We start from the raw sequence: 15,810 nt of genomic DNA, 5'->3' as shown, positions 1-15,810 counted from the left end.
AAAATTTTAAACATGGCCGACTTCTTTTCAAAAAATAATGCTCTGTCATTGGTTGGCTAAAAAGATTGTCTTTTTTTTTTCAATTTTAACTGGTGAATGTTCATTTGAGTTGAAATTGACCATTTTGATTAACTTTAGACTAATATGTATGGCATGCGTAAGACCTGGCATCTCCTGCAGTTGCCTAGCATCTGGAGATTACCTGATCGCCATGACTGGCTGCTTACTGAGCTGTATACACGGTGCTCACAGTGTTTAGGAAAACCGCCTCTGCCTCCATTATAGGGAATCCAGTTGTCACTGACAACCAGAATTCTGCTCCTGCAGCTGTATGATCTCTGTGTGCATCCTACAGTACAGGCAAATCCCCCACTAATATAAATGTATCCTGTCCAACAGATATCACTTTACACAAATACCACCATTTAGCATAACAGTTATTTTCTAAAGTTATTAGCTTACCATTGCGCCCTGTGGGAAATTGGAGCCTTGTAACGTAGGAAGCCTCATTGGTGAGAACAAGGGGCGTGGTTAGTGTCACATGATCTGCTGATGTCAGGACACATTCCACTGCCCTTAGGCATGATCGGACAGTAGACACATGAGAAACCAGGAAGGTGGATTCAAACATGGGGGATAAGAGAAAACGGTGAGTGAGGTAAATTTGAAAAAAAAAATTAAATAAAAAGCAATCCAAAGAGGAATGGGAGCTAGGGTAATTGATGTAAATTCGCTTAAGAGTGAAAAGTAGTTTATAGCAAATACCCTTTAAGTCCTGCGGCAGTCCACAAGTAGATAACTAACGAAAACCAAACCTTGACAAAAGCTGGACAGTCAGATCTGAAGGAAAGCCAAGATTGAACAAGTGACTGCTTTCTGGCTTACGACACCAAATCATGTTTATTTGCCCTATTAAAGCATATGCATGTCACAGAACGGGGTCTCCTGCTCAGATCCTTCTCTATGAGTCACAATGAAGATCTGGTCTACAATAGTGGACTCAAAATGTCTCCGTAGACGGCCATTCATCTTATAGGTCTAACAGAAAAGGGCTGTCTCTGTGTACTGACAACTAACATCTGTCTGGTAAATCATTATAACCACATTCTTGAAGTTTCAACTATTTTCTTTGGTTACAGTTAAATGTAATAAAGCTATACATTTTTGTATTGTCCTCTGTTTTACTCAAACCCAGCAAAGGATTTTAAAGGGAACCTGTCACCAGGATTTTGTGTATAGAGCTGAGTGAGGACACAGGGTTGTTAGATGGCCGCTAGCACATCTGCAATATCCAGCCCCCATAGCTCTGTGTGCTTTTATTGTGTAAAAAAACTATTTGATACATATGCAAATTAACCTGAGATGAGTCCTGTACGTGAGATGAGTCAGGGACAGGACTCGTCTCAGGTTAATTTGTATATATATAAAATAGTTGTTTTTTTACACAATAAAAGCACACAGAGCTATGGGGACTGGATATTGCGGATGTGCTAGCGGCCATCTAGCAACCCATGTCCTCAGCTCTATACACAAAATCCTGGTGACAGGTTCCCTTTAAGAATAAAAGAGTGTTAAATAGAAAGAACAGACATTTTGTCCACCTGATGTGAGACTTCTCTGTTAAATTGTGTTTCCTCTTTTTAGTTTCTCATTTGTGGAGTCTGTGGAGTCTTCTGCGCCAAAAAGAAATCTGGACTCATAGTAAGTGCCTAATATGTAAGATATTTCTATGTGTGATGTAAAAAACCTAAAAAGGTTAAAGGAACAGTAAACCTAGAATTGAATGATAAAAGTAAACTGTAGAGATAAAGTGTAGTATAGGGTGTATCTGCCGGTCAATGGAGAAAGCAGCCAAGGGTTGTCCATACTGAAGAAGAAATCCTTGAGCTCTGATGTGCGGTAAAAGCATGGTACTGGAAGGTCAGATGTTATATTCAGAGCCCCAGTGACATACGGAAATCAGGGCAGGATTGTTAACCTCCTTATGAGGCTATGGCCAATATGGATTGTAGCAACTACAAAGAGAGGGGTTCCTTTTGCATAGTGATGGATAATCCCAGTAGTAGTAATGACCCATAAAGGGAATCTGTCACCAGTGACCTCCCTACCAAACTGGTTCTATAGACACATAGCTGTAGTTCACCTGATTAAAACACTGTTTTTCTTTTGTTGATCCGAGGCTCCATTCCCGAGTTATGATACTTTTTCTTAATATGCAAATTAGGCCTATGGTGCAACAAAGGCGTCAGCATTGCTCTTGTTGTACCCAAGCTAGACTTTTTTCTGCGGTCACCCCCTCCCTCGCTGCTTTGCCACTGCCTGGCCCTGTCAATCAAAACTTGGGAACAGAGCCCTGGATCAACAAAACAAAAAGAGCGCTTTGATTAGGCGATCCAGAGCTATGTGCCTATGCAAACAGTTGGATAGGGCGATTCGCTTTAACAATGCTCCCAAGACTACATTTTATATACAAAAGAAAATCATAAACTGAAAACATCAGGGGGAAAAATTGAAAAGAGAAAATTAAAAAACATTAAAAAATTAGCTATTTCCTAAAAGCCAAAATTAGCAGTGCCTTTAAAGAGGAACTATCAGCAGGATCTACCGTATTAAACTAGGTATGGTACCCAGTAGGGTTGATATTGCTGATTAAAATGTCACCTGTCTTGTGAAGATCAGTTGTGGGGTCCCTGAGTAAAGACTTTTATGCTTTAGTGCACCGAGGGATATGGCCAGCACTGGAAAGCAGAGGAGCTGAGGTGCACTGAGGGGCTAGGCCGCATCCCTTTGGGCACTGAAACACTCCTTTGCAAAAAGAATTTAAAAAAATTCTTGGGAAGGATCAACCGATTTTCACAAGACAGGTATAATTTTATATGGGTTGTCTGCTTTGTTATATTAATGATCTATCCCAGGGGCGTTGCTAGGGTCTGAAGACATCCGGGGCACGAGCCCACGTGAAACCGCGCCCCCATTCCATGAAGCCATGCCCCCATCCAATGAAGCCACTCCCTCATCGTCACCAAAAAGGGGGGGGCGTTCACAGTAGTTATTAACCCCTTTCAGCAGTCCCCCCTTCAGTGAAAGGGGAACTGCTGAATGGGGTTATAACTACAGTGAAGGGCCTAGCAGTCTGGGCAACCCCACAGATCATCCATAACAGTTCCATCCACAGATCCCCCTCCCCATAACAGTTCCATCCACAGATCCCCCTCCCCATAACAGTGCCATCCACAGATCCCCCTCCCCATAACAGTGACATCCACAGATCCCCCTCCCCATAACAGTGCCATCCACAGATCCCCCTCCCTCCCCATAACTGTGCCATCCACAGATCCCCCTCCCTCCCCATAACTGTGCCATCCACAGATCCCCCTCCCTGCCCATAACTGTGCCATCCACAGATCCCCCAGCCCTCCCCATAACAGTGCCATCCACCACAGATCCCTCTCCCCTCCACTCACAGGAGTTTACAACTGTACATTATTTTAAACTGTAATCCTAGTAACTTTAACTTAATTTGCTCATAGTGATAGTGACCTAGTCTTACCCAGTCAGAGAGTCTCTCTCTAGTTTTACTCAGCTAGTCAGCTCCAGCCTCCAGGCAGTGCGGACGGTGCTCACTCACTGACGTCACGCGCCTGCGCCGCCTAGTGGGAGGAGCAGACGCCTGACATCAGTGAGCGAGCGCCGCCCGCACTGCCTGCTGTTACCGGAAGCGGAGCTGCAGTAGGAATCACTGAGATGAGCGGCCGGCTGCAGAATCTGGGGATGAATTTTCAAGTTAAGTTAAGTCTGCACTCTGCAGGCACAGGGCAGGCGGATTAGGACATGAGCGGCGGGGCCGGTGTAGCGCAGGAGAGTCAGAGCGCCGGACGGACTGCCAGTGCACTGCCAGCAATATATTCGGGGCACTGGTCAAAACATCCGGGGCTCAAGCCCGGAATGTTTTGACCTAACGACGCCCCTGATCTATCCTCAGGATAGGTCACCTATATCAGATAAGCGGGGGTGTAATTGTCGGCACCTCCGCTGATCATTTGTTTGAAGAGAATGCAGAGCTCGTACGAGCGCTGTGTTCTCTTCACTGTTTACCTGCTCGCCGTCCCAACTGCAGTAGTGTGCAAGTGTAATTACAACTATGCCGTCCCATTCACTTCATTCTGTTCAAACACTACAGAGCCGTCCATACAAGTGAGAGGGACGGCATAGTTGTATATACACCTGCTGCAATATTACTGAGCATGGTCAACTATAGTAACATAGTTTATAAGGATTTAAAAAAAGACATATGTCCATCCAGTTCAGCCTGTTATTCTGCAATGTTGATCCAGAGGAAGGGGGGAAAAAAACCATTACAAAGACAATTTTCCTAATTTAAAGGAGAAAAATTCCCTTCTGACTCCAATCAGGCAATCAGAATAACTCCCTGGATCAATGACACTTTTCCAGAAATCTAATAACTATAACCTGTAATATTATTTCTCTCCAGAAATACATCCGGGCCCCTCTTGAACTCTTATAGTGAGTTCACCATCACCACAACGGTTGAGCGAAGCACGTTTCGGATCATAGATCAGAAGTCGCTTCTAATCAAAACTTTGTTTAAATGCTATATGGAGACCCATCTCGGTACAATGTATGGGTTTTGCAAAGGTGAAATTCATTATGTCCGAAGTCTCGCGAGACGTCATTTAATAACTTTGGACTTTTATTATTCAACTTGAAAATCATTTTTAAACTGGAATCCGAAGTAGGCTAAGGTACTGACTGGTAACACAGTACTGAAGCCGACAACAGATTGCAGTTTTAAAATGGTTTTCACTTTGTATAATTGAATGCTGAAGTTCTTCACCGAAGTCTCATGAAGTTCACCTCTGCAAAACCCATACATTTGAAGGCTGCACGGAGACGGGTCTCCATACAGCATTCAAACGATGTTTGATCCGAAGAGCATTTCGCTCAACCCTAATCACCACCACCTCAGGCAGAGAGTCACATAGTCTCACTGCTCTTACCGTAAAGAGTCTTCTTCTACCCAGTCCTGGGTATAAATAGATGATGGGAGAGATCTCTGTACTGACCCCTGATATATTTATACATAGTCGTCTTTTAGTTGTCTTTTTTCTAAAGTGAAAAACCCTAATTTTGATAATCTTTCAGGGTACTGTAGTTGCCCCATTCCAGTTATTACTTTAGTTGCCCTCCTCTGAACCCTCTCCAGCTCTGCTATGTCTGCCTTGTTCAGATGAGCCCAGAACAGTACACAGTACTCCATGTGTGGTCTGACTAGTGATTTGTAAAGTGGAAGGACTATGTTCTCATTATGGGCATCTATGGTCCTTTTCATGCAACCTATGGTTTTATTGACCTTGGCAGCAGCTGTCTGGAACCTTTTTCTCCAAAATGAGACAAATCACCAGCCCATGGATATTTTGGAGCTACATTCTACTTGTTACAAAATCTATTTCTTCTACTTGTTTCTGTTTCTTCTCAAATTATCTCTTAAAAGGGATGGTGTTGAGTTGAGTAAATACCTACAAATTACAATGTTATATCATTGATCCTGTTCTCCTTCTATTAGCTGCATTTTGGTCTTGCAGAAATGTACTTATCCTTGTGTCATTTCTTTCTGCCATGCAGATGATTCTTTTCTCTGCCTGCTGCATATGTGGACTCATCGGAGGCATCCTAAACATCCAATTTCTACGTGCCCTCACCAAAAGATCCTCATTGCACCTTGCCTCGTTGTCCCTTGCATGTATTGGCATCAGCGTCTGCACTATATCTACATGGCTTACCTGTCGCCTAGCCAGTTATGAGCAAAGGAGGATGTTTTTAGAAAGGGAACACTCGCTTCATCACTCTCATGAAATGACAGAAAAGGTAAAAGACTTGGGTAAAGACTTCCTATTTTATTGCTTGTGTTGCTTACTATATATATTGTACCAGCTGAAGGACCCGGCTTTGCTTGGGTATATTCAATCTATTTCATTTAATGTTTGTGTGTGTCATTAAAAGATATCAACACTATCCACTATAACAGTGACATCTACAGCACCCCGCCCCCTTAACAGTGACCTCCACAGCCCCCCACCCCTTAACACTGACCCCCCACAGTGCCCCGTCCCTTAAAATTGGACCTTTACAGCAGCCCATCCCCTTAACTTTGACCTTTACAGCAGCCTTCCCCTTTAACAGCGAGTTTCACAGCACACCACACCCTTGACATTGACCTCCACAGGGGCCCGCACCCTTAACAGTGGCCTTTACAGAAATCTGCCCCTTAACACTGACCTCCATAGTGGACCGCCCCCTTAACTGTGACCTCCACAGCAGCCTGCCCCTAGGGTAGCCAGAGGTCAGTGAGTGTGAGCTGCAGGAGGAAAGTCACTGTCCCTCCCAGCGATGCAGCTGACAGAAGTTGATTTTTAACTTCATTTTTTAAATCCGTGTCAGCTGAGGAGTGGACATGGCCTAACCGGATCAGAGGCATGTCCTTTTGAACAGCTCACTCTAAGACAGCAGCACTGTGCTGTCTAAGTGTGAGCTGCAGGGAGAAAGTTACCCTCCCTCCCACCCCTGCAGCTGACAGAAGTTGATTTTTACCTTCATTTTTTCAATTCTAATGAATGCATTTTTTGGGAATATCTCAGGAATATCTCAGTGCTAGAGAGCTGAGACATGGTCTAAAACCTTCCTTGACACCTGATGTACCTGTGCGCCAAATTTTGTGATTGTAAATGCGACGGTGTGGATTCCTTTAGCGGACATACATACACACATACACTCAGCTTTATATATTAGATTACTAGTTTAAAGGGGTTGGCCCATCTCATAGATTGGGGCATATCACTTGGATATGTCACCAATGTCTGATAGGTGTGGGTCCCAGAACGGAGCCTGCAAAGTGAAGAAGAGCAGACCGCACTTGCGAGGTTGTCCTCCATTCATTTCTATGGGAGTGCTGAAAATAGCTGAGCTCTGGTTCAGCTATTACTGTTATCCCCATAGAAGTGAATGAGGCATAGGCTGCGCTTGCGCTGTGTGCTTCCTATTCATTTCTATGGGACTTCTGAAAACAGCCAAGCATGCAGCACAGCTCAGCTATTTTCAGCAGTCCTATAGAAATGAATAGAGGGTGGTTCACTCTCCATGCGTGGTCCACTCTCCTTCCCTTTGTGTGCTCCATTCTAGAGATAGGTGCAGGTCCCAGAGGTGAGACCTGCATCTATGAGACATTGGTGGCATATCCTAGCGATATGCCACCAATGTGTGATATGGGTCAACCCCTTTAAGGGATCTTTTACACCCAATGACGAAAGAGACAATTATCAAGAACAAATATTCCTATAATTAATAACTGGTCTGTAAAGGTACCACCATAAAACCTGACTGGTGTAGTCATCTAGTGACTCTATGATTAAGGGTGCTACAAGCGTGTACCCGAAACACGTCAGAGAGATGTGAGGCCTGTTTCGTATTTATCTTTTGTAACTGCTTTTAATGGAGAAAAAATAAAGTTGAATGGGTTTTACCAATACTGGTGGCTGGAAATCGCTTACATTTATTGCTGTGGGAGTGCAGTCCTGCACCATCCGTGCCCCGGAGGTCCGAGCAGAAGCTGGCGTTTGTTACTATACCGAGCAGTCAACATCCCAGCAAAAAGCCCACTTAATAGGTGGTCACATCCTTCATGCGGCACCAAAGATCCTTATTTGCCGACATTGCCCTGTGCAAACATGAGATGTACTGGCGACGATATAAAAAACAAATAGGGGACAAAGGACCATAATAATGAATGTCCCTTCCTCTTTTACTTTGCATTGGGCCATGTGAAAGGCCCTTTAAAAGAGCTCTGCAAGACTTGTATATTGGCACTCATTTATTTCCCACCATCAGCCCATGTAAGAAGGTCCTAAAAGAATCAGTCACTACAATGGACCACTATAACTTTTGGCATGTTCTACAGAGCCAGTGGCACTGGGTATAATGCTGTGTAGTGCCTTTCTATGCCAACATATTATGGAGGTATTCTCTGAAATATGGTAACTGATGGAGCACAGCTCAATTATTTTTTTTAATCTGTATAAATCAGCCAAAAATTTGTGGGCACCGTTGCAAATTTTCAGGCAGTGCAGGCAAATTTGAGCAGTCCTGAGTAGGGATGAGCGAACCCGAACTGTATAGTTCGGGTTCGTACCGAATTTTGGGGTGTCCGTGACACGGACCCGAACCCGAACATTTTCGTAAAAGTCCGGGTTCGGGTTCGGTGTTCGGCGCTTTCTTGGCGCTTTTTGAAAGGCTGCAAAGCAGCCAATCAACAAGCGTCATACTACTTGGCCCAAGAGGCCATCACAGCCATGCCTACTATTGGCATGGCTGTGATTGGCCAGTGCACCATGTGACCCAGCCTCTATTTAAGCTGGAGTCACGTAGCGCCGCACGTCACTCTGCTATGATCAGTATAGGGAGAGGTTGCAGCTGCGACGTTAGGGCGAGATTAGGCAGATTAACTCCTCCAAAAGACTTCATTCTGTGATCGATCTGCAGCTGTGGATCATTGAAGTGCTATTATTGACTTGCTCACTTTTTTGAGGCTGCCCAGAGCGTTTTTAGATCACTTTTTTTCTGGGGTGATCGGCGGCCATTTTGTGACTTGTGGTGCGCCAGCACGAGCTATCACCAAGTGTATTTAACCATCGATAGTGTGGTTATTTTGTGCTATATCCTACATCAGCTGCAGGCTGAGCCTGTGTCACCGAAGTGCATTTAACCATCAACAGTCTGGTTATTTTTTTGGCCATATACTACATCAGCTGCAGGCTGAGCCTGTGTCACCAAAGTGCATTTAACCATCAACAGTCTGATTATTTTTTGGCCATATACTACATCAGCTGCAGGCTGAGCCTGTGTCACCCAAGTGCATTTAACCATCAACAGTGTGGTTATTTTTTGGCCATATATTACATCAGGGGCAAGTTGAGCCTGTCACCCAGCGCCTAAAAAATAGACCTGACATTTCTATTCAACCAAATCTGCACAGTTTTAGCTGGTCAAGTTATTTGTAGTGACCGTAAAAGCCGACTTTTTGTTCTGGGTTGAAAAAGCATTCCCAAATTTGCCATTCTGAAAATAACTAGTTTGTGGTATTTGAGGCCTACTATCACGGTCGGCGTGGCTATCACATACGTGACACAGAGGGAGGGAACGAGGAAGGCCCTGCCCAAGTGAGAGGGAAGGTGGTGACCCCTGACTCACCTGGCGGCTGGCACCTGGCTGCCCTGACGTCCCTAGACGGGTTCCTCACCCGTACGCCGATCACGTGCCTAAAGCCCTGGCTTTCCCTGAGCTGAGCCCTAGATAGTGAACAGGGCGGTGGGAACACTAGTCCGCACCACTAGCTCTAAGGGAAAACACCAAGGGGAGGACAGACAACACAGACTCAACATATAATCCCAGGTGGGCGACAACAGGAGACAACAATAAGCCCAACAGGGATCCGGAGGGTAGCACTCTGGAACGACAACCAGGATTCACAACTCCAGTGGGTCAGTATAGATGTCCAGGCAGGAAGCTCTATAACTGGCAACTAGAGAAGTGTGAGGGGAGAATATAAGGAGGTTGGGAGTGGCAGACAAGAAACAGCTGAGGAGGAGAAGCTACGGATCCCTGAGTGAGACAAAAAGGATAGCAAGGCAAACACAGAAAACAATCACTAAGAAACAACGTGATCTTTAGATATAGAGCGCGCAGCCACCCGCTGCGACTTCCTGACCCCGGGTATAACGGAGTCAGACGTGGCTCTTGATACCCTCGTGACAGTACCCTCCCCTTTCACGAGGGGCCTCCGGACACTCAGGACCAGGTCTCTCCGGATGAGAGGCATGGAAAGTCTGAATTAACCTGTTGGCGTTTACCTCTGACGCTGGAACCCACATTCTTTCCTCGGGACCGTAACCCCTCCAATGCACCAGATACTGAAGAGAGCGGCGGACCCGACGAGAATCAACAATTCTGGCTATTTGAAACTCCAGATTACCAGCCACAATAACAGGAGGAGGTGGCAGCGGCGATGGTTCTAGAGGTGGAACATACTTCTTGAGTAACGATTTATGGAAGACGTTATGGATCTTAAAAGTCTGAGGTAGCTCCAGGCGAAAAGCCACAGGGTTAATGACGGCTACTATTTTATAGGGACCAATGAACCTAGGACCCAGTTTCCAAGAAGGAACCTTCAACTTAATATTCCTAGTAGACAACCACACATAGTCATTCACTCCTAGGTCCGGACCTGGCGACCGTTTCTTATCGGCCATGCATTTATATTTACCACTCATCTTTTTCAAGTTAACTTGCACCTTCTGCCATACCGATGAAAGAGATGAAGAAAACCTTTCCTCTTCGGGAACCCCAGAAGACCCCCCCTCTTTGAAAGTACAAAATTGGGGATGAAAACAGTATGCACCAAGGAATGGTGACTTGCCAGTGGACTCTTAATAATGATTATTTATGGCAAACTCAGCTAGCGGTAAATATGATGACCACAACTCTTGGTTTTCAGACACAAAACACCTTAAATATGTTTCTAGGTTTTGGTTGGTACGCTCAGTCTGTCCATTCGACTGAGGATGGAAAGCTGAGGAAAAGGACAAGTGAACCCCCAAACGGGAACAAAAAGCTTTCCAAAACGTAGAAATAAACTGGGTTCCCCGATCCGAAACCACATCGGAAGGGACCCCGTGAAGCTTCACGATTTCACTGATAAACACCTGAGCGAGAGTTTTAGCATTAGGAAGTGCGGGTAGCGCAATAAAGTGTACCATTTTGCTAAACCTGTCTACTACTACCAAGATAACTGTTTTACCCGCCGACAACGGTAAGTCAGTGATGAAATCCATTGACAGATGTGTCCATGGCCTATTGGGGATGAAAAGTGGCAATAAAGACCCTGCTGGACGTGTATGAGAGACTTTCGCACGTGCACAAGTAGAACAAGTAGACAAGAAATCCATTACATCCTGACGCAACCTTGGCCACCAAAAACGACGAGATAATAGCTCCAAGGTTGCTTTACTACCCGGGTGTCCAGCAAGTGCCGAATTATGATGTTCTTTTAATAATTCAAGACGCAGGTTTAACGGTACAAACAATTTCTCTGAGGGGCAAGAGGCCGGGGCGTCCCCCTGAGCCTCTAACACCTTTCCCTCTAGAACAGAGTGTACAGCAGAGACAACCACTCCTCTTTGTAAAATAGGTACCGGATCACAAACATTACCCCCTCCAGGGAAACTACGAGATAATGCGTCTGCCTTGGTATTTTTTGCCCCAGGACGATAGGTGATTACAAAGTTAAATCTGGTAAAGAATTGCGACCACCTAGCTTGTCTAGGGGTGAGACGCTTAGCCGATTCTAGGTACAGAAGGTTCTTGTGATCCGTAATCACCGTGACGGGGTGGATTGCTCCCTCTAAGAAGTGACGCCACTCTTCAAGCGCCAGTTTAATCGCCAACAGTTCCCTATTTCCAATATCATAATTCTTCTCTGCAGAAGATAATTTCTTGGAAAAGAAAGCGCAAGGACGCCATTTGCCAGGAGACGGACCCTGAGACAATACAGCTCCCACTCCCACCTCTGACGCATCTACCTCGACAATAAAAGGCTGGGAGACATCAGGTTGAATTAGAACAGGTGCCGAGGTAAACCTCTCCTTTAGAGAGGAAAATGCATCTTTAGCGGTGTCAGACCATTTGGAAAAATCCGTCCCCTTCCTAGTCATGTCGGTAAGGGGTTTAACGATCACTGAATAATTTTTTATGAACTTTCTATAGAAATTAGCGAAACCCAAAAACCGTTGTAGGGCATTAAGGTTCTCAGGAAGATCCCAATCTAAAATTGCCTGGACCTTCCCAGGATCCATGCGGAAACCTGAAGCAGATAATAGATATCCCAGGAACTGTAATTCCTGAACGGCGAAGACACATTTTTCAATTTTCGCATATAATTTATTCGTCCGTAGGACCTGCAGTACTTGCCTGACATGCACCTCATGTGTTTTCAGATCAGCCGAATAAATTAAGATATCATCTAGGTATATGACTACAAACCTGCCGATGAGATGACTAAAAATATCATTAACGAAATGTTGGAAGACAGCAGGGGCATTGGTCAGACCGAAAGGCATAACTAGATTTTCATAATGCCCCTCAGGGGTGTTAAAAGCTGTCTTCCACTCATCCCCTTCCTTGATACGAATCAGATTGTAGGCCCCCCTAAGATCAAGTTTGGAGAACCACTTAGCACCCGCAATCTGATTAAAAAGGTCAGGAATGAGAGGAAGAGGGTATGGGTCACGGATGGTTATCTGGTTTAACTCAAGGAAATCTAAGCAAGGACGCAGGCCCCCATCTTTCTTTTTAACAAAGAAAAACCCTGCAGCCACGGGTGAAGAAGAGGGTCTGATGTGTCCCTTAGCCAGACTCTCGGAGATATAATCTTTCATGGCTTGTCTCTCGGGACCCGAAAGATTATACAACCTGGACTTGGGTAATTTTGGCCCGGGAATCAGGTTAACCGGGCAATCATAAGGACGATGAGGTGGTAGCTTCTGACAACCCTTTTCAGAAAAAACGTCCTCAAAGTCCGAAATAAATGTAGGTAGGGAAGCTATGGAGGCGATTAAGCAATTGTTATTTAAGCAATTCTCTCTGCAATGCTCACTCCACTCCAATATCTCCCTGGCCTGCCAATCCACCACTGGATTGTGCGCTACCAACCAGGGAAGACCCAATACCACCGGAGAGGGAAGGCCCTCCAGAACGTAACATGAAAGACACTCATTATGGTGGTCCCCTACCCGAAGGTGTAAATTATGAACAATGTGGGTGAGGTTTCTCTTAGACAGAGGAGCAGAATCTATAGCGAATACGGGAATAGGTCTCTGCAGCGTACAGAGAGACAAACCCATAGTGCGGGCAAAATGGGCATCAATCAAGTTTACCCCTGCTCCACTGTCTAGAAAAAAAGAAATAGACTCCGTCTTAACACCAAAAACAATGACCGCTGGTAACACAAATTGAGATGTTCGTATGGAGGAAACGTATACCCCCCGGCTGACATCCTCCGCACAGCCCGGGGTTAGTAATTTTCCGACGGTCTTTTGTTTTTGAGAAAGGAGGGACAGACATTAATGAAATGACCCTTCCCCCCACAGAAAAAACAAGCCCCCCCCCTACGGCGAACCTCGGGAGGACGGACCTGACGAGAAGTTCCGCCTAGCTGCATAGGCTCATCTAAGTCAGTACAGGCTGACTGTTGCTTGGGAGAGGTAACCAATTGCTCCGGAATTTTCGATCTCTCCCTAAGACGTCTATCTATTCTGATAGAGAGGGACATAACAGCATCAAGGGAAAGGGGGGTCTCATACAGCGCCAGTGCATCCTTAACCCTTTCAGATAACCCAGAGCAGAACTGACTCCTGAGAGCCGGGTCGTTCCACTGAGTATCCGTAGCCCACCTACGGAACTCTGAGCAATATTCCTCTGCTGACCGATCTCCCTGTAGGAGTCTCCGTAACTTCGACTCAGCCAGGGCGACTCGGTCAGGGTCATCATATATGAGACCCAAAGCCCCAAAAAATCCCTCCACTGACTGAAGAGCCTGAGAACCAGGGGGTAACGAGAACGCCCAGGATTGCGGATCCCCCTGAAGCAGGGAAATGACAATCCCTACCCGCTGTTCTTCATGACCTGAGGAGTAAGGGCGCAACTTAAAATATAATTTGCAGGCCTCACGGAACGTTGCAAATTTGTCCCATCCCCCAGAAAATCTGTCGGGAAGAGCAACCTTGGGTTCTGTGACAACCTGGTTACCCATAGCAACCGCTGGGGGTGCGGTCTGCTGCATTTGCTTCTGTTGTTGGAGAACAGACGCCTTCAATCCTGCCACCTCCAAAGACAGGCTTTGAAGCTGTTCTGCCAAGGCATCAATAGGATCCATATTGGATTCTAAGTAGAGAAAAAAAAACAACAAATAAAAAATGATATATTTTTTTTTTCTCAAAAAGTAAGGGCCAGTTATAATATCACGGTCGGCGTTGCTATCATATACGTGACACAGAGGGAGGGAACGAGGAAGGCCCTGCCCAAGTGAGAGGGAAGGTGGTGACCCCTGACTCACCTGGCGGCTGGCACCTGGCTGCCCTGACGTCCCTAGACGGGTTCCTCACCCGTACGCCGATCACGTGCCTAAAGCCCTGGCTTTCCCTGAGCTGAGCCCTAGATAGTGAACAGGGCGGTGGGAACACTAGTCCGCACCACTAGCTCTAAGGGAAAACACCAAGGGGAGGACAGACAACACAGACTCAACATATAATCCCAGGTGGGCGACAACAGGAGACAACAATAAGCCCAACAGGGATCCGGAGGGTAGCACTCTGGAACGACAACCAGGATTCACAACTCCAGTGGGTCAGTATAGATGTCCAGGCAGGAAGCTCTATAACTGGCAACTAGAGAAGTGTGAGGGGAGAATATAAGGAGGTTGGGAGTGGCAGACAAGAAACAGCTGAGGAGGAGAAGCCATGGATCCCTGAGTGAGACAAAAAGGATAGCAAGGCAAACACAGAAAACAATCACTAAGAAACAACGTGATCTTTAGATATAGAGCGCGCAGCCACCCGCTGCGACTTCCTGACCCCGGGTATAACGGAGTCAGACGTGGCTCTTGATACCCTCGTGACACCTACTTGAAATCTATCCCAAAAAGAAAATCTTACATTGAAGGTATTCATAGTGTCATTCAGAAAAACCTAAGACACACGCTAGCGTGCTGATAGAAGTGTCATTCTGTGATTAAACCTATAACTGTCACACAGCGCAAAAAAAAACAGGTCTCACATCTCTATTCAACCAAATCTGCACAGTTTTAGCTGGTCAAGTTATTTGTAGTGACCGTAAAAGCAGACTTTTTGTTCTGGGTTGAAAAAGCATTCCCAAATTTGCCATTCTGAAAATAACTAGTTTGTGGTATTTGAGGCCTACTTGAAATCTATCCCAAAAAGAAAATCTTACATTGAAGGTATTGATAGTCTCATTCAGAAAAACCTAAGACACACGCTAGCGTGCTGATAGAAGTGTCATTCTGTGATTAAACCTATAACTGTCACACAGCGCAAAAAAAAACAGGTCTCACATCTCTATTCAACCAAATCTGCACAGTTTTAGCTGGTCAAGTTATTTGTAGTGACCGTAAAAGCAGACTTTTTGTTCTGGGTTGAAAAGCATTCCCAAATTTGCCATTCTGAAAAAAACTAGTTTGTGGTATTTGAGGCCTACTTGAAATCTATCCCAAAAAGAAAATCTTACATTGAAGGTATTGATAGTGTCATTCAGAAAAACATAAGACACACGCTAGCGTGCTGATAGAAGTGTCATTCTGTGATTAAACCTATAACTGTCACACAGCGCAAAAAAAAACAGGTCTCACATCTCTATTCAACCAAATCTGCACAGTTTTAGCTGGTCAAGTTATTTGTAGTGACCGTAAAAGCAGACTTTTTGTTCTGGGTTGAAAAAGCATTCCTAAATTTGCCATTCTGAAAATAACTAGTTTGTGGTATTTGAGGCCTACTTGAAATCTATCCCAAAAAGAAAATCTTACATTGAAGGTATTCATAGTGTCATTCAGAAAAACATAAGACACACGCTAGCGTGCTGATAGAAGTGTCATTCTGTGATTAAACCTATAACTGTCACACAGCTAAAAAAAAAAACAGGTCTCACATCTCTATTCAACCAAATCTGCACAGT

At 45.2% G+C, this 15,810-nt stretch overlaps 1 protein-coding gene across 1 annotated transcript in view; it reads left to right on the top strand.

Moving 5' to 3' along the window:
* TMEM196 (transmembrane protein 196) overlaps positions 1-15,810 on the top strand; it is a 100,097-nt gene that overhangs the window by 46,686 nt on the left and 37,601 nt on the right. The window contains exons 2-3 of the mRNA XM_040434017.1: positions 1,645-1,701; positions 5,644-5,886. Coding sequence (XP_040289951.1) covers positions 1,645-1,701; positions 5,644-5,886 — 300 coding nt within the window. The remainder of the gene's footprint in view (positions 1-1,644; positions 1,702-5,643; positions 5,887-15,810) is intronic.

This window comes from Bufo bufo, chromosome 5, assembly GCF_905171765.1.
Source record: "Bufo bufo chromosome 5, aBufBuf1.1, whole genome shotgun sequence".
Lineage (NCBI taxonomy): Eukaryota > Metazoa > Chordata > Amphibia > Anura > Bufonidae > Bufo > Bufo bufo.
The sequence above is the reverse complement of the archived record's forward strand: the minus strand, read 5'-3'. Positions and strand labels throughout refer to the sequence as shown.